A 22,125-nucleotide genomic window follows, 5' to 3' on the forward strand; every position below is an offset into this window, starting at 1 on the left:
CTGCAGCACTCCATTCATCACAGGCCTCCAGTCAGGGGGGGCAACCATCTTCTACCACTCTCTGGCTTCTCCCACAAAGCCTTTGTCTCATTCAATCTAACTACCTCATCTTGACTGCCAAGCACATGGAATTCTTGACCAACTCCCATGCAGGACCTTGTCAAATGCCTTGCTAAATTTCATGTAGACAACATCCGCTGCCTTGCCTTCATCCACTTCCCGGTAACTTCCTCAAGAAACTCTACAAGATTGGTTAGACATGACCTACCACACACAAAGCTATGCTGACTATCTTTAATCAGTCTTTGTCTATCCAAACACTTATATCTCTGATCTTTTAGAATACCTCCAATAGCTTAACCACTACTGATGTCAGGCCCAATGGCCTATAATTTCCTGGTTTATTTTTAGAGCCTTTCTTAAATAGTAGAACAGCATTAGCTATCCTCCAATCATCTGGTACCTCCCCTGTCACTAAGGATGATTTAAATATCTCTGCCAGGGCCCAGCAATTTCTGCACTTGCCTTCCATAGACTCCAAGTGGACGCCTTGACACACCCTGGGGATTTATCTACCCTAATTTGCCTCAGAACAGCAAATACCTCCTCCTCCTCTGATATTGATTTTGCATTGATATGACGTTGATTTTGCATTGCCTCACTTCTATAGATTGTGTCAGTCTCCAGATGCAAAACATTCACTTAAGATCATCCCTCATCTCTTTTGGCTTCACATGTGGATTACCATTCCAATCTTCCAGAGGACAAATTTTGTCCCTTGCAATACTTTTTCACTTAACGTATCTGTAGAATCCTTTAGGATTCATGAGAAGGAAAATTAGCAAAGGAAGATAGACTATCAAGTATTGCCAATTCACATGTTTGGTTATTAAGTAGAAGAATGAAAAATGAAATTCATGGGAGAGGTGAGATGTTTTCTGAGGCCTGGGGTACAAATGGCAAATTTGAACTGGGTATCACTCATCAGTCCAGTCCAGTTGTAACATCTCTCCGGAACACACTGATTTCAGATTGAAATGTTAATGACCAGATTCTGGTGAAGGAATGAGTCAACGAGAAGAAAAAAAACTGCAATATTTCAGAAGCTTCCTTATGAACGTGAATGAGAACCAGTTGTGTGGCAATAAAATGGCACCAATATTTGCAACAGAGGACCAGAAAATTTGTTACAAACCCCTATTAACATTACACAATGCAGATGAAACAGCATATGTCAGATACAGTAACGTACATTTTTTGAAGGCACTTCAGACACCCAAAACACCAATGCAAAATGTTAAATTACATTTAAATTTTAGTTGGAGTAAACTCTTTGAATAATTAGCCTCCAATGTCACCACTTAAAGTTTGTCTTATGAATCCCAACAGCATCAGATGGTGTAGTTTATTACTGATATTTACTTGAGTGCCACAGCTGCCTCATTGTGCCAGAGAGGCAGACTCAATCCAGATCTCAGGTGCTGTCTCTGTGGAGTTTTCACATTTTACCTGGGATCATATGCATTTCTTCCCAGTGTTCTGGTTTCCTCCTCATCCCAATGATGTGAATGTTGATAGGTAAATTAGTCTCTAGAAATTGTCATTCATGTACAGATGACCAGTAGAATGTAGTCTAGGTCTATTAATGAAAACTTGCCAGAGTAAACTGGGATTATTGTATTAGTGTAAATGGATGCCCAATTGTCAGTATGGACTCAATGGGCCAAAGGGCCTCTTTCACTCTGTACAACCCTGTGACTCCATGGCTTGACTTGTGGAGATACACATAGTTCAACTTGGAACCAGAAGACTTTCTTGGTGTAACAATGAATAATGTGTCAGCATACTCTGAGACTCTCATTAGGCATCCTGGACAAATCAGCCCACCACATTAGAATTCAGTTTGTCATACTCTTTATTCATTCACGTTACCATGTACACCATGACTGCCACATACATCATCTACAAAAGTACTATAAATTGTAAACAGTTGCATAAAAAGAACTAAAACTTTCACCTACAGTTTATCAATCCTTCACACCCATTGGAAAGGCTTTCCTGTGAGGATACAGATTAGAGAATAGTATTGAGTGCTGTATTCTGAATTCTAATGAAGACCTCCCGCATCAAGATCAGTTCATAAACACAAGAGATTCTGCAGATGTTGTAAATATAGAGTACACATATAAAATGCTGGAAGAACTCAGCAGGCCAGGCAGCATCTAGGGAAAGGAATAATCAGTTGGCATTTTGGGCCAAGACCCTTCATCAGGACCCTCCAGCACCTCCTTATTCTGGCTTCTTCCCCCTTCCTTTCCAGTACCGATGGAGCTTCTCAGCCGGAAACATCAATTGATTATTCCTTTTCCATTGATGCTGCCTGACCTGCTTAGTTCCTTCAGCATTTTCTGAGTGTAATCAAGAGCAGTTGCTGTGATGCCAACCACAAAGTAAGATGGATGGGCTGTTTCAAACTAAGTAAATGTTGCATTAAAATGCACCTTAGAGATAATCAAAGACTACAGACATCAGCAAATTTTATGGTATCCGTGACCTCTGTGACTAAAGGCCATCCTTAATAATAGGAAAGACAATTACTGTGTCAGGCAACATCTGTGAAAAGCAGAGATAATGAGTCCAGCTGATGACATTTCAACAGAACAAGGGGGAGCATGGTAGAGAAGGTGGGGGATTGTTGTATGATTCTGTTGAAGGATCACTGGCCTGAAACATTAATTCCAAGTTCAAAGTAAATTTACTATTAAAGTACATACTGTATATGCTATCTCGTTGAGATTCATTTTCTTGCAGGCATTTACAGGGCAAATAAAGAACTAGATTAGAATTTATGAAAGAATTTACATAAATGAAGACTGACTAACAACCACTGTACAAAAGAGGGCTGTGCAAAAACAAAAATGATAATAACACTGAGAACGTGAGTTGTAATGAGTCCTTGAAAGTGAATCTGTAGGTCGTCAAGTTGTGAGTTGTGGTGAGTGAAATTATCCACGCCGGTTCTGGAGCCCTGATGGTCCTCAACCCGTATGTCTTTGGAATGCGGGAGAAAACCGGAGTACCCAGAGGAAACCCACACAGTCACAGGGAAAAAGTACAAATTACTTACAGACAGTGGCAGGATAGGATCCTCGTCACTGGTACTGTAAAGCATTCTGTGTATGCTATCATGCCACCCTTTATTTCAGACTTCCAACTTTCTTAGCATTCATTCTGTCGTCCAATCCCTTAGCTAAGCTGAATCCGGCTCTCTGGTCTTCACATAGCAGCTTTCTGAGACCACTATTGCATGGAAATAAGGCAAGCCCAATAGTGAGATATATACTAAGGTGTCAAGAAAGCCTCGGAGAAGGATATGAAGATTACTTGGACCCAGAGTTCAAACACAGGTTCAGAGAACTGAGCGGTCAGAGAAAATAGCTGAAAAGAGATACAAGATCATAAAAAGCAGAAGCACCTACAGGCATTCAGCCTCATCAAACTGCTTTACCAATCACCACCTTCTTTCTTTATCCCTACTTCCCTTGATCTTTTTAACCTCTGAAAACCTATTGAATATACTTGGAGCCAGAGTAAGACAGCATGGACACAGGCTCTTCAGCCCAACTCATCAATGCCTACCAAGTTAGTCCCAGTTTCAAATGTTTAACACATATCCCTCTCTATCCATGTACTTAACTAAATGTCTTTTGAACCACTCCCTCGTGAAGCTTGCTGCATAAACACACTCCACTCTCTGTGTGGAGAGATTGTCCCATGGGTCCTTTTTAAATCTTTCATCTCTCACCTTAATCCATACTCTCTAATTTTTAGTTCTCTTTCTAGGGGAAAAAGATGATCTGCAAACATCCTATCTAAACTCAGTGTACCTAATCCATCAAGTCCACTCCACCATTTCATCATGGCTGATCCATTTCCCTCTCAGTCCTAATTTCCTGCCTTCTCCCCGTATCCCTTTATGCCCTGACTAATCAACCTCTGGTTTAAATATACATAAAGACATGATTACCACATGCATCTGTGGCAACAAAATCCACAGATTCACAACTCTCTGGCTAAAGAAATTCCTACTCATCTCCGTTCTAAATGGATGTCCCTCTATTCTGAGGCTGTGTCCTCTGCTTTTAGTCTCCCACACTGTGGGAAACATCCTCTCTACATCCAGTGTATTGAGGTCTTTCAACATACAATAGATTTCGATAAGATCCTCCCTCATACTTCTGAATTCCAGTAATTAGAGGCCCAGAGCCATCAAATGATAAGCCTTTCATTCCTGGAATCGTTTTCATGAACCTCCTCTGAACCCTCTACAATGTCAGCATATCCTTTCTTAATAAGGAGCCCAAAACTGCTCACAATTCTCTAAGTGCAGTCTGACAGTGCCTCATAAAGCCTCAGCATTTTATATTCTAGTCCTCTCAAAATGAATTCTAATATCCACGAGGACTCCCAGGTCCCTTTGCATATCTAATTTTTGAATTTTTTTCCTCCCTGTTTAGAAAACAGTCTATGCTTTTATTCCATCAACCAAAGTGCATGACCATACACTTCTGGACACTTCATCTGCCACATACTTTCCCATTCCCCTAATCTGTTCAAGTCCTCCTGCAGACTCCTGCTTCCTCAACACTAGCTGTACTCCACCTATTTTTGTCTCATCCATAAACATGACCACAGAACTATCAATTCCTTCATCCAAATCATTGACATGTAACATGAAAACAAATCCCAACACAAACCCATGTGGCACACCTACTAGTCAGTGGCAGCTGACCAGAAAATACCCCTTTATTCCCACGATTTGCCTCCTGTCAGTCAGCCAATCATCATTAATGCTAGTATCCTTCCTGTAATACCATGGGTACTTATCTTGTTAAGCAGACTCATAGATTGGCTGATTAGATATTTGCATTAACAAGTAAGTGTACATGTGCACCTAATAAAGTGGCCACTGAATGTATATGTCTCATGATTTTATACACCTCTATAAGGCCACCCCTCAATCACCTACATTCCAAGAAATAAAGTGCTAACCTGCCCAACCTCTTCCTATAACAGGCCCTCATGTCCTGACACCTTCTTCATAAATCTTCTCTGCACTCCTTCCAGTTTAATAGCATCTTTCCAATAACAGGTCAACCAGAAATGTACACAATACTCTGAAGTGCAGTCTTGCCAACATCTTTGTGTCAATACAATATCACTGCAATACATATACTTAATGACTGAACCTCCATAGACTTCCTGAGTAAAGAATTCCAAAGATTCTCTACCCAATGAGTGAAGGAGTTTCTCCTTCAAAATATCCCCAATTTCTAGATACTTCAGCCAGGGAAAACATCATCCTTCTATTTATCCTCTTAGGTCCCCCAAGAAAACTATGTTTAAATCATTTCTCATTCTTCCAAACTCAAGGGAGCATAGGTAAGTCTCCACAGATATCAAAAATCGATTTGTTGAACACTCATCTACCTCATTCCATTGCAAGTTTACCCTTCCTTAGATGGGAGAAACGAACCTGTTCAGAAATGCCAGTGTTGAATAATGAAGATCCTATAAAGTGGGAAAATAAGATTTCTAGAATATGCAGAGAAATGATTGTGTGTGTGTGTGTGTGTGTGTGTGTGTGTGTGTGTGTGTGTGTGTGTGTGTGTGTGTGTGTGTCTGTGTCTGTGTGTGTGTGTGTGTATGTGAAATATTTCAACATTAAGCAAACTGAAAATGATATTTGAGATTATTAAAGAAGGATACATTTCTGGTTAAATATATGGGTAAATGTTAAGCAAAATACATTAATATTTGTAATCGTAACATTAAAAGAAACAGTAAGATCAGTTTGAAAGTGTAAGAGATGGTATAATCTTCTTTTAGCACATTATGAGTGCTCTAACAGGAATTAATTGTAATTTTGTTTTAAACTGTGGCATGGATTCCTTGCCATCAGTTGTATTGTTCATGTTGAATAAATCAGGGAAGTGATTGTTGTGGCAGTGACTTACCACCAGTTGGCATTATTGAGTTATAAAACAGCCCACACTCAGTTTTGAAGCAAAAAAAATCAGTTGCAGATAATAGCACACAATGGAACATCAGAGCAAAATGCAGATTAGTGGGTCCCTATTATATGAAAATCAACCATTACAGAATCTCATACTAGTTGCAGATGAGGAAGAGATTTTGACAGGAAGCATAAAGGCTCGGCTGCAGTCCAAACTGCATGGTTATACACCCCTACAACAGACCCTTAGTCCTAACTGGTCCTTGCTGATCAAGATTTTCACCTAGGTTATTCTCATTTATCCCCCTGTGGTGAACTACATATACCTGTCTGGACACGCCCCCCCCCCCCCCGACTGCTCCTGTGGCTCTTCCCACTGACCATGGCTCCTCCCACAAACCCCAGTATAAAGGCGATTGGAGCCTGAGCCCTGCCTCTCAGTCTCCAGGATGTAGCATGGTGGTCAATTGCTGCTTGTTCTTTCTTCCAGTCAATAAAAGCCAATATCTCGCCTCACGTCTCGGAGAGTTATTGATGGTGCATCACCCCCAAAACCTTTCCTATCTATGTACCTGTACAAGTGTCTTTTAAATGCGATTAATATAACTGCCTTAACCACTTCCTCTAACAGCTCATTCCTCATTAGGGGACTGGTGGTGGATAGGGTGTTATCACATCAGATAATCTTTCCTGGGACCAGCACATACAGTAAGTGCCATCACAAAGAAGGCACAACAATGCCTCTACATTATTAGAAGTTTGCGCAGATTTGGCATGTCATCTAAAACTTTGACAAACTTCTATAGATGCACAGTGGGGAGTATTCTAACGAATATGGAAACACCATGCTCAAGAATGGAAATGTCTACAAAAAATGATGGATATAGCCCAGTCCAACACAGGCAAAGCCCTCCCCACTATTGAGATCATCTACAAGGAGAACTACCACAAGAAAACCGCATCGATCATCAAGGATCCCGTCACCCAGGCCATGCTCTCTTTTTGCTGCTGCCATCAGGAAGGAGATACAGGAGCTTTAGGTCCACCATCACCAGGCTCAGGAACAGTTATTACCCTTCAATCATCAGGCTCCTGAACCAGTGTAGATAACTTCACAGATCTCTACTCTGAACTAATTCCACTTTCAAGGACTCTACAACTCCTATTCTCAGTAGTATTTATTTAACTACTTGTTTTTTTAATTTACACAGTTTATCTTCTTTTGCGCATTGGTTGTTTGTCAGCCTTTGTTTGGTATAGTTTTTCATTAATTAGACTATTTCTTTGTTTTGCTGTGAATGCCTGCAAGAAAATAAATCTCAAAGTAGTATATGGTGACATATATATACTTTGACAACAAATTTACACTACTTTATATAAACACCACCCTCTGCATTAAGAATTTGCCTCTCAGGTCCCTTGCAAATCTTGCCCAACTCATCTTAAACCTATATCTGTGTTTGATTCCTTTTTGAGTGGGAAACAAAACTGTGTGGTTATTCACTCTGTCTATGCTCTTTGTGATTTTATATACCTAGATAAGATCACCTCTCAGTCTCCTACACTCCAAGGAGTAAAGTTTTATCCTGACCAACTTCTCCTTATAACTCAGGCCCTTGAGTCCTGGTCAAAGAAGCTTTGGGGAACAAAAAACAGCAAGGTGAGGAGAATACAGCAGTTTGGTTAACCAATCAGCAATTATTGGAGGAGCAAAACTTTAGAAAGTGTGTACTGTAAGATTATCAAGGGAGAATTATAAAATTCAAATTTATTTGGCAAGAACATTAAAGGCTTTATAAAATGCATGTCATACAGAGTAAAGACAGTAAACCACCATTCTAAAGACCTTTCTAACAAAGCAACTAGACAGTTTTTAAAAATTGCAATGTATTAATGAATGGATTTCAATAAATCTGCAAACACAGTTCGTAACGGTGAGTATACATTTAGAAAGACTACAGATTGATATGATCAAGCAGTTGGTTGAACATTAAACCCTCATTGTACACATGTAAACATCATCTAAACAATGCAAATGCCCAGATTGGACAACGCATTGTTTAATGAGGGATGGATTCCTGAGTCTAGGCTGCTTATTCCATTTATCCTGGGGGAGTCAAGGGTAAAAGTTCAATCCCTCTGGAACGTTGACTGCTATCTCTCCAGGTCCCTCAGAAGATTAAATAAATTGGCAGAATCATTAATAGTGGAAATACATGGCTCCTTGACACTTGTTCTATAATTTTTCATGGTTAAGTGTAGCTAAATTTAACCCGACCATAAAACACTTTGTTATTTAATCAATACTGACATGTCTCATCCATCTTGAAAGAAATACAAGAAGAAGTTATCAAGAGGATGTGCTATCAATTGATTCATGTGCTTGTTAACAACTGATTGGTGTTTAAATGTCTCTCTATTTCTGTCAGATATACTCCCCCACAAAGTAGTTTTTGAGGCTTGAATTGTAGAAAGGGTGCCAAGACTCACTCTGTTACCCAAGCGTGTCATTGCACTCCAATTAACTATATATCAATGGTTAATTATAGATGATCATCAATGTTGCCAGCATAGGCCATGCAAACCTTAATCCAGTCACAACCTCCACCACCACTCCCACCAAGTGTGAATGAGAAGGATACCATCCACATCTACATGTCACATCTAGCCATACACTAGAACAAGCAGCTGTTATTGTTCGAACCCTAGGATTATATTACAAAAATAATCCTCTTCATTGAAGGGGATATAATTTACTGGACTAGCGCCATGAGTGATCACATTCTTTGTATTGAATATTATTTAGAGTGAACAAAGAAAATTGGTTTTTCATTCCTCTATGGGAATAAATTTAATAGCTCAATATTATGCAATGAAATTTGTACCAACCTCAATATCTAACTCTTGAAAATAATACACAGCAAATGTATAGTTTTCTGCATATTTTCTGTTTTAAAACAGTCAGATGTTAGCTATAGAAGCAGCCACTACTGGAAATATACAAATGTTGTAGTTGGTCCCACTACATTTCAAACCACTGCGATGCTCCAATTGGATGACTATTACTTTGGGGGGCTTTTTAAAATAATTCTGAGTTTGCTAATGAGGTTTCTAGTCGATGCCACCTTCCAATCTTTCCATCAGGAATCTTTTATTTCCAATGTCAATTGCCTGCCATTTATTTATTTTATTTTTAAGTCTATATAACAATCTCACAATTAACACTGTTAGTGCATTATTGACCCTGCATATTCATGTGGCCAAGTTTAATAGAATGGATGCAATAGTACAGAATACTGGGACAAAGGCTATTTTTACACATTGATTTCAACCCTCTCTCGCTCGAAAGAGAGTGAGAGAGAGAGAGGGAGTGTGGGGTAAGGGAGAGTGTGAGAGTGGAAGTGAGAGTGTGCATGCGTGCGTGTGCAAGAGGAGGAGTTTAGGAGAGTCAATGGAGCCTAACAGCGACTCCTATGCTTGCATCTTCGGAAGCAGCTCTATTCCCATCTTTAGTATCTCTATTTTTCCCTTTCAGGATTCTTTTGAAGACCCTGACCTGGAGTTACACACTGACTTCGGTTCTTTGCGGGAATGGGACCCGCTCTCGGGGTCTCATGACCGGCCGTTATTCGATATGCCAACGATGCCACCCAGACGATTAGCTTGCTTTTGGATTTTCGGGATTTCGTGGCTCTGGAGACAGGCAGACTCAAGGTTGGTGCCTCTGTGGAAATTGTCGTGGAAGACAGAAGATCTCCAGCTGTGTGTCCAGAGACCCGAGTTCTTTGGGCACAGAGCTCGGAAAAATTGTCGCAACTGACGCTTAACATCGTAAATCAGCGAGTTGTTTGTTATGTCTCCCCTCTCGCTGTGAAATGGGGACACCTCATTTTCCCTTATCAGGGAGTGAGAGAGCCTGTGGTATGTCGAATACTGGGTGAACAAGTAATCTTTGGGGTACTGCAAGTCTGTGTTTTTACCGATACTTTGCTGCACACTTGAGTGTTCAATAGGGGGTGCCGATGCTCTTTTTTGCAGGTGGGGGAGGGATAGTTGCTTGCTGCTGCTTACATGCGGGAGGAGGGGAGCTGGGGTGGGACTTTGGGGTTCTAACATTTAACTCTGTTTTTGTGGATGGTTGCAAAGAGAAAGTATTTCAGGATGTATATCATATACATTTCTCTGACATTAAATGTACCTTTGAAAGAGACCTGGGTTGAATCCTGATCCTGGTACTGTCCGTGTGGAGTTTTCAGGTTCGAATGCATGGGTTTCCTCTGGGAACTCTGGTTTCTTCCACATCTCTAAGTCAAGCCTGTCAGTAGGTTAATTGACCATTTTAAATTGGCCCTAGTGTGGAGAGGTGAGAGACAGAAGATGAGGAGAGATGATGAGTCTATGGAGAGAACAAAAGGAATTAATCTGAGGTTATTGTAAAAAGGTGGTCGATGGCTGGTGCAGACTCAGTGAGCTAAGCAAATTGTTCCGTGCTGTCACCTTCTCTGACTCAATGAATTTATCTCTGATGTGGTCAGATCCAATGAATTAATGCGACAGAATTGGTCCAAGCTTCTTTGCCTCTATTGTGTCATTAATAGCAGGGCTGTGGGATAACCAAACTATACAAAAGGAGAGAAAAGAGAGCCAAAATTACTCTTGGATGACAAGCATGAGCAGCCAGTACTTATACAGATGGAATGAAAGTGCAAGCTACCTAAAGTTGGAGAATTTGATATTAATTCTGGAAGGCTACAACATTCTCAGACTGAAAATGGAGCATTCAACTCATTGTAGAAGGGTAGGATAGATCAGCTTGGGAGTGAGCAGGAGTATTAAAATGGCAAGGAACCAGGAACTCAGTCACTTTATGGACTAAGTGTTCGTACTCCGCTAAATCTGGTTTCTACAGTGCAGAAGAGACTGCTGTGTGAGGATTGAATGCAGCACAGCAGACTGGACAAAATACAAGAGAGCTTAGGCTGTCATTTCTGAGACTGCAATGGCCAGAAGATATTCCAATACCCTCACTTTATCGGCATTAGGGATGGAGTCACTATGGACACATCACAAGTGGGAGTGTAACTGCTTCTGAAGAAGGCACATTGTCTCTATTCTCCAAGGTAACTGGGAATATCTATAAGATCCTAGTCAACATCCCAAAAAGTAATAGAGAAATTGTGAAGTACACCCAGATTCTAATTTACTTCTTAAATTTTGGTTATATTAAACCTAATATTAGAAATGTAATTAATTAGCTTCATTGCAACCGATCCTATTTTAAACAAAGATATTTTAAAGCAAGGACCTTCTCAGAGCCTCTTTCAAATTCCCTTCCCACACAACTGGTCCAAAACGCTCCCCCAGACTCAGTACTGAGTCCACAAGTGCAGCTGGTGGTCAGAACAGTTTAGCCCTAGCTCTTCAGTATTAGACTATGTGCTCTAACTTTGAAAACAATTATTCTCTCAACAGGTGATGGTGCAGAATACCCTAACTGGTTGTATCACATCCTGGTATGGAAACACCAATGGCCAGGAACAAAAATCTACAAAAATCATAAATATACCCCAGTGCATTGAAAGCAAAGCCCTCCCCATCACTGAGCACACTTACAAAGAGCATTGTCACAAGAAAAGTGCAGCTATCGTCAATGACTGTCATCATCCAGGTCAACAGCAACACGTACAACACGCTGGAGGAACTCAGCTGGTCGGGCAGCATCCGTGGAAATGAGCAGTCAACGTTTCGGGCCGAGACCCTTCGTCAGGTTATGCTTTCTTTTCATTAACATCATCAGGCAGGAGGTTCCATACCACCATAGAACCATAGAACATTACATCACAGAAACAGGCCTTTTGGCCCTTCTTGGCTGTGCCGAACCATTTTTCTGCCTAGTCCCACTGCTCTGCACTCGGCCCATATCCCTCCATACAGTTTCAGGAACAGCTATTCCCCTGCAGCCATCATGCTCTGGAACCTTCATTCAACTTGGTGCTGAAGCAACTCCACAACTTATCGACTCAATTTCAAGAGTTCCACAACTAACGTTCTCACTTTTTATGACTTGCTGTTTGTCTTTTTTTTGTAGATTGGTTATTTATCTGTCTTCCTTGTGTTTGGTTTTTCTTTTCATTGTTTCTACTACATTCCTTTATTTTCCTGCAAGTGCTTGCAAGAAAATGAATTTCAAGGTAGTACAATGTGTGTAAGTATTCACCCACTGGAAATTTTCATACTTTTATTGTTTTAAAACATTGAATCATAGTGGATTTAATTTGACTTTTTTGACACTGATCAACAGAAAGGCTCTTTTGTGTCAAAGTGAAAACAGATGTTTATAAAGTGATCTAAATTAATTACAAATATAACACACAAAATAATTGATTACATAAGTATTCACCTCCTTCAAGTCAGTATTTAGTAGATGCACCTTTGGCAGCAATTGCAGCCTTGAGTCTGGGTGCATAGGTCTCTATTAGCTTTGCACATCTGGACACTGCAATCTTTCCTCATTCTTCTCTACAAAACAGATTGCATGTTGTAGATTCACAATCACTCCTTGCCTGCTCTCCATCTTGCTCTGGTGCTCCACTTCCCCTTTCTTTCTCCCCAGGCCTCCCATCCCATGATCCTCTTCCTTCTCCAGCTCTGTATCCCTTTTGCCAATCAACTTACTAGCTCTTAGCTTCATCTCTCCCCCTCCTGTCTTCTTTTATCATTTCTGATCTACCCCTCCCCCTCCCACTTTCAAATCTCTTACTACCTCTTCTTTCAGTTAGTCCTGACAAAAGGTCTAGGCCCGAAATGTCAACTGTACTTCTTCCTATAGATGCTGCCTGGCCTGCTGCATTCCACCAGCGTTTTGTGTGTGTTGCTTGAATTTCCAGCATCTGCAGATTTCCTTGAGATTGCATGGGGATCATGAGTGAACAACACGTTTCAAGTCCAGCCACAAATTCTCAATTGGACTGAGGTCTGGACCTTGACTTGGCTACTCCAGGACATTAATTTTGTTGTTTTTAAGCCATTCCAGTGTAGCTTTGGCTTTATGCTTGGGGTCATTGTCTTGCTGGAAAACAAATCTCCCAGGTTGCAGTTCTCTTGCAGACTGCATCCGGTTTTCCTCCAGGATTTCCCTGTACTTTGCTACATCCATTTTACCCTCTACCTTCCCAAGCCTCCAGGGCCTGCTGCAGTGAAGAATCCCCACAGTATGACGCAGCCACCACCATGCTTCACGGTAGGGACGGTGTGTTTTTGATGACGTGCGGTTTATGCCAAAGATAGCGTTTAGTCTGATGGCCAAAAAGCTCAATTTTGGTTTCATCAGACCATAGAACCTTCTTCCAGCTGACTTCAGTCTCCCACATGCCTTCTGACAAACTCTAACCAAGATTTCATTGTGAGTTTTTTTCAACAGTGGCTTTCTCTTTGCCATTCTCCCATGAAGCTGTGACCGGTGAAGCACCCAGGCAACAGTTGTTGTACGTACAGTCTCTCCCATCTCAGCCACTGAAGCTTGTAACTCCTCCAGAGTTGTCATCGATCTCTCGGTGCCACCCTCTTCATGTCTTCATGGTGTAGGTTTTGCCAGGATACTGACTCACCAGCAGTTGAATCTTCCAGATATGGATGCATTTTTACTACAATCAGGTGAAACACCTTGACTGCACACAGTGATCTCCATTTAAGTAATTATGTGACTATTAAAACCAACTGGTGTGTCTGACTTGAAGGGGGTGAACAAATCAATTAATTTGTGTTTTATATTTTTAGTTAATTTAGACCACTTTGTAGAGATCTGTCTTCACTTTCACAAGAGCCTTTTTCTGTTGATCGGTGTCAAAAAAGTCAAATTAAATCCACTGTGTTTCATATATAATAATAAAACATGAAAACTTCCATGGGGGAGTGAATACTTTTATAGGCAGTGTCTATAGTGACATACAATATACAGGCATTGATAATAAATTTACCCTGAACTTTGAATATTCCATTTGGTGTCCAGCCCTTACAAGTATGGAATGATTTTCTCCCTCTCACATTGGATGTCAATTGTCAAATGTGGGATCTTCCTGTGTACAAATTCAAAGATTCAAAGTGCATTTATTATCAAAGTATATATGCACTATACAACCCTGAGATTCGTCTTCCCACAGACAGCCACAAAACAAAGAAACACCATGGCACCCACTGAGAGGAAGCATCAAACACCCAACATCATAAAAAACAAATCGCCAAATGGCAAAAAACAAGCAGAATACACAACATCAAACCAAGGTGTCATTGAAACAGTCTTGGAATGTTCAACTGTTCAACAATGTTCAAGCATCATTTGTTGACAGCAGGCTGCAGAGCCGATCTGTCCAAATCGCAGAAACAACAACAAAAATAGGAGTGCCCAGAAACCAGAAGCACATCATAACATGAACTACAGCGGCCAATCCACAAAGTGCTTCAATTCAACCTTGTCCGAGACCCAAAATTCCAGCCCCATCCACCAGCATCGAGCAAGAGGGAAAGAGAAATGCAGACACCTTCTTCTGGAAGCAGCAAGCAAGAGCGAGAGACTGATCAAATGCAGACACCTTCCTTTGGCAGCAGTGAGCAAGAGGGAGAGAGACCAATCAAACACAGGCAGAAGGCACTGAACCTTCCACTCTTGTCCTCGCTGATTTCAATCTCACTCAACACTTTAATCAGTGAGAGTGGTGAGAAATTGAGTCAATCATGGTCTTGCTTCTCCAGGATTCTTGGCCTCCAGGCCACACACTCCACTCAAAACTTCACTGATCTACCTCGGAGACAGTAAAGCACCAGATTGCTCAATCAGCCCAAAAACACACCATCATAATGTAAATCACAGGTTCCACAGAATCAAATCAAATTCAAGTTTAATTATCATTCAACCATACATGAATACAGCCAATCAAAACTGCGTCCCTCAGGGGAAAAAGTGCCAAACATACGCAGCACATTCAAGATAGTGAGCACATACACCATCACACAAAAGAAAAAATATATATCGCTCAAGTCCGAGTAAGACATAACCTGCAAATCGATGGTGCAGTTCCCAGCAGTCCACACACGCACATAATCCAGCTTGTCGTTCCACAGATCTAACACTGTAGGGCAGCACCAAAGGGAGAGGTCTGCCCCCAACTGAGCATGTATGCCACACTACACCACCTTCGGCGTTTCCTCTTTTGGACTGCGGCAGCAGACAACCCTGCGGTTCAAGGCCTAGTCCTCACTACAACTGTGGCTGCACAGCAACCCTGCTGTCTGTCATGCCACCAAATTGGGGAAAAAAGGCCTGGGGCATCTCACATTATCAATGACCAACAGAGTCTAGCGAACACAAGAGAAATGTTTAAGATAATCACCTACAGTTACACTGCATGTTGCCTTTGTGCACCAACTCCAATACTTTCAATGTCTTCCTGTAGCAGGAAGCAACATGGTCTGCACCAAGTCTAATTCCTCCGTCAATAAGCACTTCACTGATGGGGTGGACCTGCAGTACTCAAAGTTCTTGGTCTTACGATCATAAAAAAGATAAAAACTCCATTGGTTGACCCCCGAGGTTGCTGTGTCCGAGTGTGCTGCCATCTTAACGGAAAAAGTAGTAGTAAAACAAGTAGATTCATGAACAGCCTGAAGGATGGCACCTTTGATCACATTGTTTGCTGAGACCATCTTCTTCAGATTACAATGAGTACACCAGTGTTTCCTACATTGCAACACCAACCAGGCAAAGATATCCCATTGCTTGTAAAATGTCTTGGAGTATGTTCACCTGCTGAAAATCACTCCATCAATGCAAATTCTTCCTCTTTTAACAGCTTGTGAATTTTGTAACAATAATTGGTAAGAATGCGGTCCCATGGGACTAAATGAAGACCAACTGATGATCGAACTGAAATTTGGGTGAAAGGTTTCACACTGTTTTTACAGATCTTTAAACCACGTACAGGAAAGAGCGGGCCAATTCAAACAATTAATCTCCTCTTTAGTTTTGAAGAGCATTCCTATTACTCTTATTCATCTTCTTCTCTATCTTAGTGAAATTGTATTCCAATCATCAAACTTAAGAGAGCTTTTCAAGGTGAACTTTAAACCCTTGATGAATCACAACACAATATCAGTATCAGAATACATACTCATGTTCCAAGTAAGCTTGTAACCTATACCAAGTCTCTAAAATTTATAGATAACCAAGAAACTTCTCAGGAATTTTCTCTATATAGTATCAGCAGCATGTTGGAGGTTAGAGATTGCCAGAGGACAGAAGTAAGTGAAGTTGTCATTACTAGAGAGCAGGTACTTGGGAAATTGAAAGGTCTGAAGGTTGATAGTCACTTGGACCAGATGGTCTACATCCCAGGGTTCTGAATGAGGTGGCTGAAAAGATTGTGGAGGCATTTCAAGAATCAATAGATTCTGGCATCTTTCCGGAGGACTGGAAAATTGAGGCAGAAGAAATTATAGGCCAGTTAGTCTGACCTCAGTGGTTGGGAAGATTGTTAAGGATGTACTTGGAGGCACATGATCAAATAGGCCGAAGTCAGCATGGTATTCTTAAAGGAAATCTTTGAAGAAATAACAAGCAGGATAAATAAAGGGGAACCAGTGGATGTTGTGTACCTGGATTTTCAGAAGGGCTTTGACAAAGTGTGGTACATGAAACTGTTCAACAAGTTAACCCCCAGGAAAGATACTACCATAGATAGCTTAGAGGAGGCAATGAGTGGCAATAAAGCGAACCTTTTCTGCTTGACTGCTGGTGACTGGTGATGTTCCTCACAGCTGTGTATTGAGACTGCTTCTATTTATGTTATATTTGGATAATAGAATAGATGGTGTTGTGGTCAAGTTTGTGGATGATGCAAAGATAGGTGAAGGGGCAGATAGTGTTGAGGAAGTAGAAAAGCTGCAGAAGAATGAAGACAGTTTAGGAGAATGGGCAAAGAAGTGGCAAATGGAATACAGTGTCAGAAAGTATATGGTCATGCACTTTCATAGAATAAAGTGTAGACTATTTTCTAAACGAAGAGAAAATTCAAAAATCCTATGTGCAAAGAGACTTGGAGAGTTCTAATGCAGGGTTCCCTAAAGGTTGAGTTTGTGGCGAGGAAGGCAAATGCAATGCTCCATTCATTTTGAGAGGACTGGAGTACAAAAGCAAGGATGTTAAGGCACTGGTGAGGACTCACTTGGGAGTGTTGTAAGCAGTGTTGGGCCCCTTATCTAAGAAAGGATATGCTGACATTGGAGAGAGTTCAGAGGAGGTTCATGAGAATGATTCTGGGAAAGAAAGGGTTACCATTTGAGGACCAATTGATAGCTCTGGACTTATATTCACTGGAACTCAGAAGAATGTGAGGGATCTCATTGAAGCCTATTGAATGTTGAAATAGAGTGGATGGGAAGAGGGTGTGTCCTATGATGAGAGAGTCCAGGACCAGAGGACAAAGCCTCAGAATAGAGGGACATCCATTTAGAATGTAGATGAGGAGGAATTTCTTTATTCAGAGGGTGGTGAAACAGTGGAATTCATTACCACAGGTGGCTGTGGACCCCAAATCATTGGGTATATTTAAGGCAAAGATTGATAGATTCTTGTTTAGCCAGGGACTGAAGGGTTATGGCAAGAAGACAGGACTTTGGGGCTGAGAGGAAAATGGATCAGCCATGATGAAATGGTGGAGCAGACTCAATGGGCCAAATGGCCCAATTCTGCTCCTGTATCTTGTGATCAGAGGCAACAATGGCTAAGTACTCTAATTCACCAGGTAATGCTGGGCATTTTATGCATTTACAGAATATATACTTCAGGTCACAGCAAAAGTGATGGAGCTTTATGCTCCTAGCTTCCAAATCCTTATGACACACTATCCATTCACATCGGCAGATGTGGGCAGACAAAACAAGGTGCAAGATTTGATCAGACTGAGATACTTTGGTATGTCCTTATATTTCTCTGTAAAAGTTCACTGTTTCCGATGACAAGCAGTTATCAATGGCATACTCTGTACTGTGGACATCCTTCCAGTCTTGTCATAATAAAACATAAGCACTCAGGAAAAGATAAAAGTTGAACGAAGCTACAAATAATGATCTTAAAAAAAGTATAGGGGACCCACAAACATAAATCATGAAAATCAGTTTTTCAGATCACAATGTCCAGACTACACTGCTTTATTTATATTGCAACTTAAGTTCAGGGAGTCTGAATTGGATACCGATCCTTGGGAAGAGTATGCCATGAAAGGAATGCACTGTAGATTAACCAGAACGATACCTGGACTCAAATGATTAAGCTGTGAACAGCAGTTACACTAACTAAGCTTGTATTTGTTAGTATTTAAAAAGTTAAAGTGATGCTTTGATGTAGTTTTCAACGTATCAAGGGGAACAGGCAGAAATGATTTCTGTTTCTTTTGATAGATAAATCACATAAAAAAATTAAAGCTAATCTTTTTCAAATCAAAGTTAGGAAATACTTACACACCCAAATGAAGCAGAAGATTGAAGGCTTCTCCATTGATAGCAAAATGTTTCATAACAATTGATTAATTTTAAACGTCATGAACATTTTTTGTTTACTGCAGTTAACAAGTATCTGGGGCAAAGTTCTCAGTGTAAATGGGTGTAGATTACACACGATCTCACTGAAAAGAGATCGAGTTGGAGAGTCTAAATACCCTGTCCTTACATAGTCTTGCCTTAATCCCACTGTACCCTTACTAGAAATAAGTTGTAATTTTGACACTAAGTATCACCAGCACAATCTCCAATAATATTTCAAAAATAATCCAAACATTAAAACAGGCAAAAAGAACTGTAGATAATGGAAATATGAAATAAAAACAGAAAATACAGGTCAGCCAGAATCAGCAGAGAGAAAACAACATTGCTAAGGTTTTGAATCAATGGATCTGTTGGGAGTTCTGAGCAAAGAGCATCAACTTAAAATATTAACTGTTTCTCTCTCCACTGATGCTAACTGATCTGCTGAGTATTTGAATCTTTTTATCTTATATTAATAAATTAAACATAATTTGTATCACACAAAATTACTTAGCAAATATTATGTCAGTATAAAGGTTAAGCCAAAGTGTTTGCAAATTATAAACACAAGAAATTCTGCAGACGCTGGAAATCCAAAGCAACACACAAAATGCTGGAGGAACTCAGCAGGTCAGGTAGCAACCATGGAAATGAACAAGTGGTCCACATTTCAGGCCAAGACCTTTCTTCAGGACTGGAAAGGAAGGGGAAGACATCAGAATAAGTAGGTGGGGGAGCGAAAGGAGGATGGCTAGAATAGCTGAAGCCACATGAATAGAGTAGGGCTGGAGAGGAAGGAATCTGATAGGAGTAGCGTGGGAGAAAGAGGAGGAGCAGGGGACCCAGAGGGAGGTGATAGATAGACGAGAAGAGGCAAGAGGCCTTAGTAGGGAATAAGAGAGGTGAGGGGAGGGGGAGGAAGAAGAAATTGATATTCCTGCCATCAGGTTGGAGGCTATCCAGACAAAGTATAATCTTTTGCTCCTTATCATTGCAGCACAGGAGGAGGCCATGAGCCAACATATTGGAACAGGAATGGGATTCTGAATTAAAGTGTTTGGCCACCAGGAAGTCAACTGGATGGAGCAGAGTTGCTCAATGAAACAGTCCCCCAATTTACGATGGGTCTCACCACTGTAGAGGCGGCTAGACTGGGAGCACCAGACAAAATAGACAATCCTAGCAGATTCACAGGTGAAGTGTTGCCTCACCTGGAAGGAGTGTTTGAGACCCTGAACGGAGGTGAGGGAGGGGATGAATGGGCAGGTGTAGAACTTTGACCACTTGCAGGGCTAAGTGCCAGAAGGAGATTAATAGGGAGGGAATTAATGGAATTAATGGATTAATAGGGAGGGAATTAAGGGAATTAATGGACAAGGGAATCACAGATGGAGCGATCCCTGCGCAAAACAGAGGGAGATAAAGATATGTATCGTGATAGGGTCCCTTTTGAGAAGGCAGAAGTTGCAGAGGATGATGTATTGAATGCAGAGGCTCATGGGGTGGTAGATAAGGACAAGAGGAACTCTATCACTGTTAAGGTGGCAGGAAGATGGGGTGAAAGCAGATGTCTGGGAAATGGAAGAGATGGAAGTGAGGGCAGCATCAATGGTGGAGGAAGGGAAACCCTTTTGTTTGAAGGAGGAGGATACCTCTGATGTCCTGAAAAGGCAAGCTTCATCCTGGAAATAGCAGAGACAAAGGAACTGAGAAAAGGAAATAGCATTTTTACAGGAGACAAGGTGGGAAGATGTATGGTTAAGATAGCCACGGGAATTAGCAGGTTTATAAAAGCTGTCAGTCGACAGTTGGCTCCAAAAATGGAGACTGAGTGATCGAGAAAGGGAAGGGAGGTGTCCGAAATGGACCAAGTGAATTTAAGTACAGGTGGAAGTTGATGAAATTGACAAGTTCAGCATGGGTGCATTAAGCAGCACCAATGTAGCGTAGGAAGAGTTGGGGAGCATGTTGAGGGAAGGATTGGCACATGGACAGTTCTACATAGCCAACAAAAAACGCAGGCATACCTGGGGCCCATGCAGGTGCCCATGGTTATCCCTTGAATCTGAAGGAAGTGGAGAAATTATGGAGGCTGAAGGCCAGTTCCACCAGATGGAAGAGGGTGGAGGTTGGTTGGTTCTTTTATTGAGAAAGAAACAGGGAGCATTAAGGCATTCTTGATGGTGGAATAGAAGTGTATAGGCACTGCACATCTATGGTGTAAATGAGGCAGGGTGGGCAGTTAGTGAGGAGATTGTGAGCATGAGAAGTGCTACAGCTCTATGTAGGTGGAAGGAGACCGAAGCAGGAGATAAAATGGAGTGGAGGTATGAGGACATGAGTTCAGTGGGGCAGGGGGAGGCAGAGACAATAGGCCAACTCAGAGAGTCAGGGTTGTGGATCTTGGGTTGGAGGTAGAAGCAAGCAGAGGGAACTGTAAGTCTGATGGCAGTGGATGCGAGTTCTCCAGAGTTGATGAGGTAACTATGAAAACTAGTACATTTCACATTCTACCTAAAGAAATAAGGGCACAATGGATATAGAACAGTACAACATAATACAGCCCTTCGGCTCACGATGTTATGCCAAACTTTTAACCTACACCAAGATCAATCTAACCCTTCCTCCCGCATAGCCCTCCATTTTTCTTTAGGTTACTTGTGGCGTAATTCAGAAGCCTAGGCTAATAACCTGGGATCTATCCCATTATAGGAAATTTAAATTAATTTAAATAAATAAACCTGCAATAAAATGCTAACATAGAAATGTCAGTCATTAAATTAATGATAAAACAAATCTGCTCTCCTTACTCAATCTGGCTAATTTATGACTCCAGGTGTACAGTAAAGTGGTTGGATTTTAACTGGTTTAGTTAGCCACTCAGCTTTGAAACCAAGTAGACATATGCAATGAACCTGCTCTTGTCAAATAAATCCAATTCTGGTATTGTAAGGTATTGTGGTGCAGAAATAATGCTACTGACTGACAACTGCAACATTCACGTTCCTGAGCTTCCTGTCAGATCACCAGCAGGTGGTGAGAGTGGGCTCCCTCATCTCACCCCTCTGATTCTCAACACAGGAGCCCCTCAGGGCTATGTACTAAGTCCCCTCCTTTACTCCCTGTATATCCATGACTGTGTCACCACCCACAGCTCAAATCTGCTAACTATATTTGATGATGACACTACATTGATTGGCCTTATCTCAAATAATAACGAGGTGGCCTACAGGGAAGAAGTCATCTCTCTGACACAGTGGTGTCAAGAAAACAACCTCTCCCTCAATGTTGCAAAAACGAAGGAGCTGGTTGTGGATTACAGGAGGAATGGAGACTGGCTAACCCCTATTGACATCAATGAATTGGGGTTGAGAGGGTAAACTGCTTCAAGTTCCTCGGCATCCACATCACTGAGGACCTTACGTGATCTGTACACACCAGCTGTGTGAAGAAAAAGGCAAAACAGTGCCTCTTTCACCTCAGATGGTTGAGGAAGTTTGGTGTGGGCCCCCAAATTCTAAGAAATTTCTACAGGG

At 41.3% G+C, this 22,125-nt stretch overlaps 1 protein-coding gene across 9 annotated transcripts in view; it reads right to left on the bottom strand.

Annotated features, from left to right (window-relative positions):
* The window catches only part of fut10 (fucosyltransferase 10), a 357,225-nt gene that overhangs the window by 279,778 nt on the left and 55,322 nt on the right, over nt 1–22,125 (bottom strand). For 2 of the 9 annotated variants that reach the window (XR_012098609.1, XR_012098610.1), the window contains exons 4-5: nt 10,514–10,635; nt 10,215–10,412 (exon numbers count right to left, since the gene is read on the bottom strand). The exons of 6 other annotated variants lie outside the window; for them this stretch is intronic. Coding sequence is in view for 1 of the 3 variants with exons in the window: in XM_073042541.1 (XP_072898642.1) it covers nt 10,597–10,635 (39 nt within the window). In the remaining 2 variants the exon portion in view is untranslated. One more of the 9 variants, XM_073042541.1, reaches the window with a different exon arrangement.

Source organism: Hemitrygon akajei, chromosome 4 (genome assembly GCF_048418815.1).
Source record: "Hemitrygon akajei chromosome 4, sHemAka1.3, whole genome shotgun sequence".
NCBI classification, from domain to species: Eukaryota; Metazoa; Chordata; class Chondrichthyes; order Myliobatiformes; family Dasyatidae; genus Hemitrygon; species Hemitrygon akajei.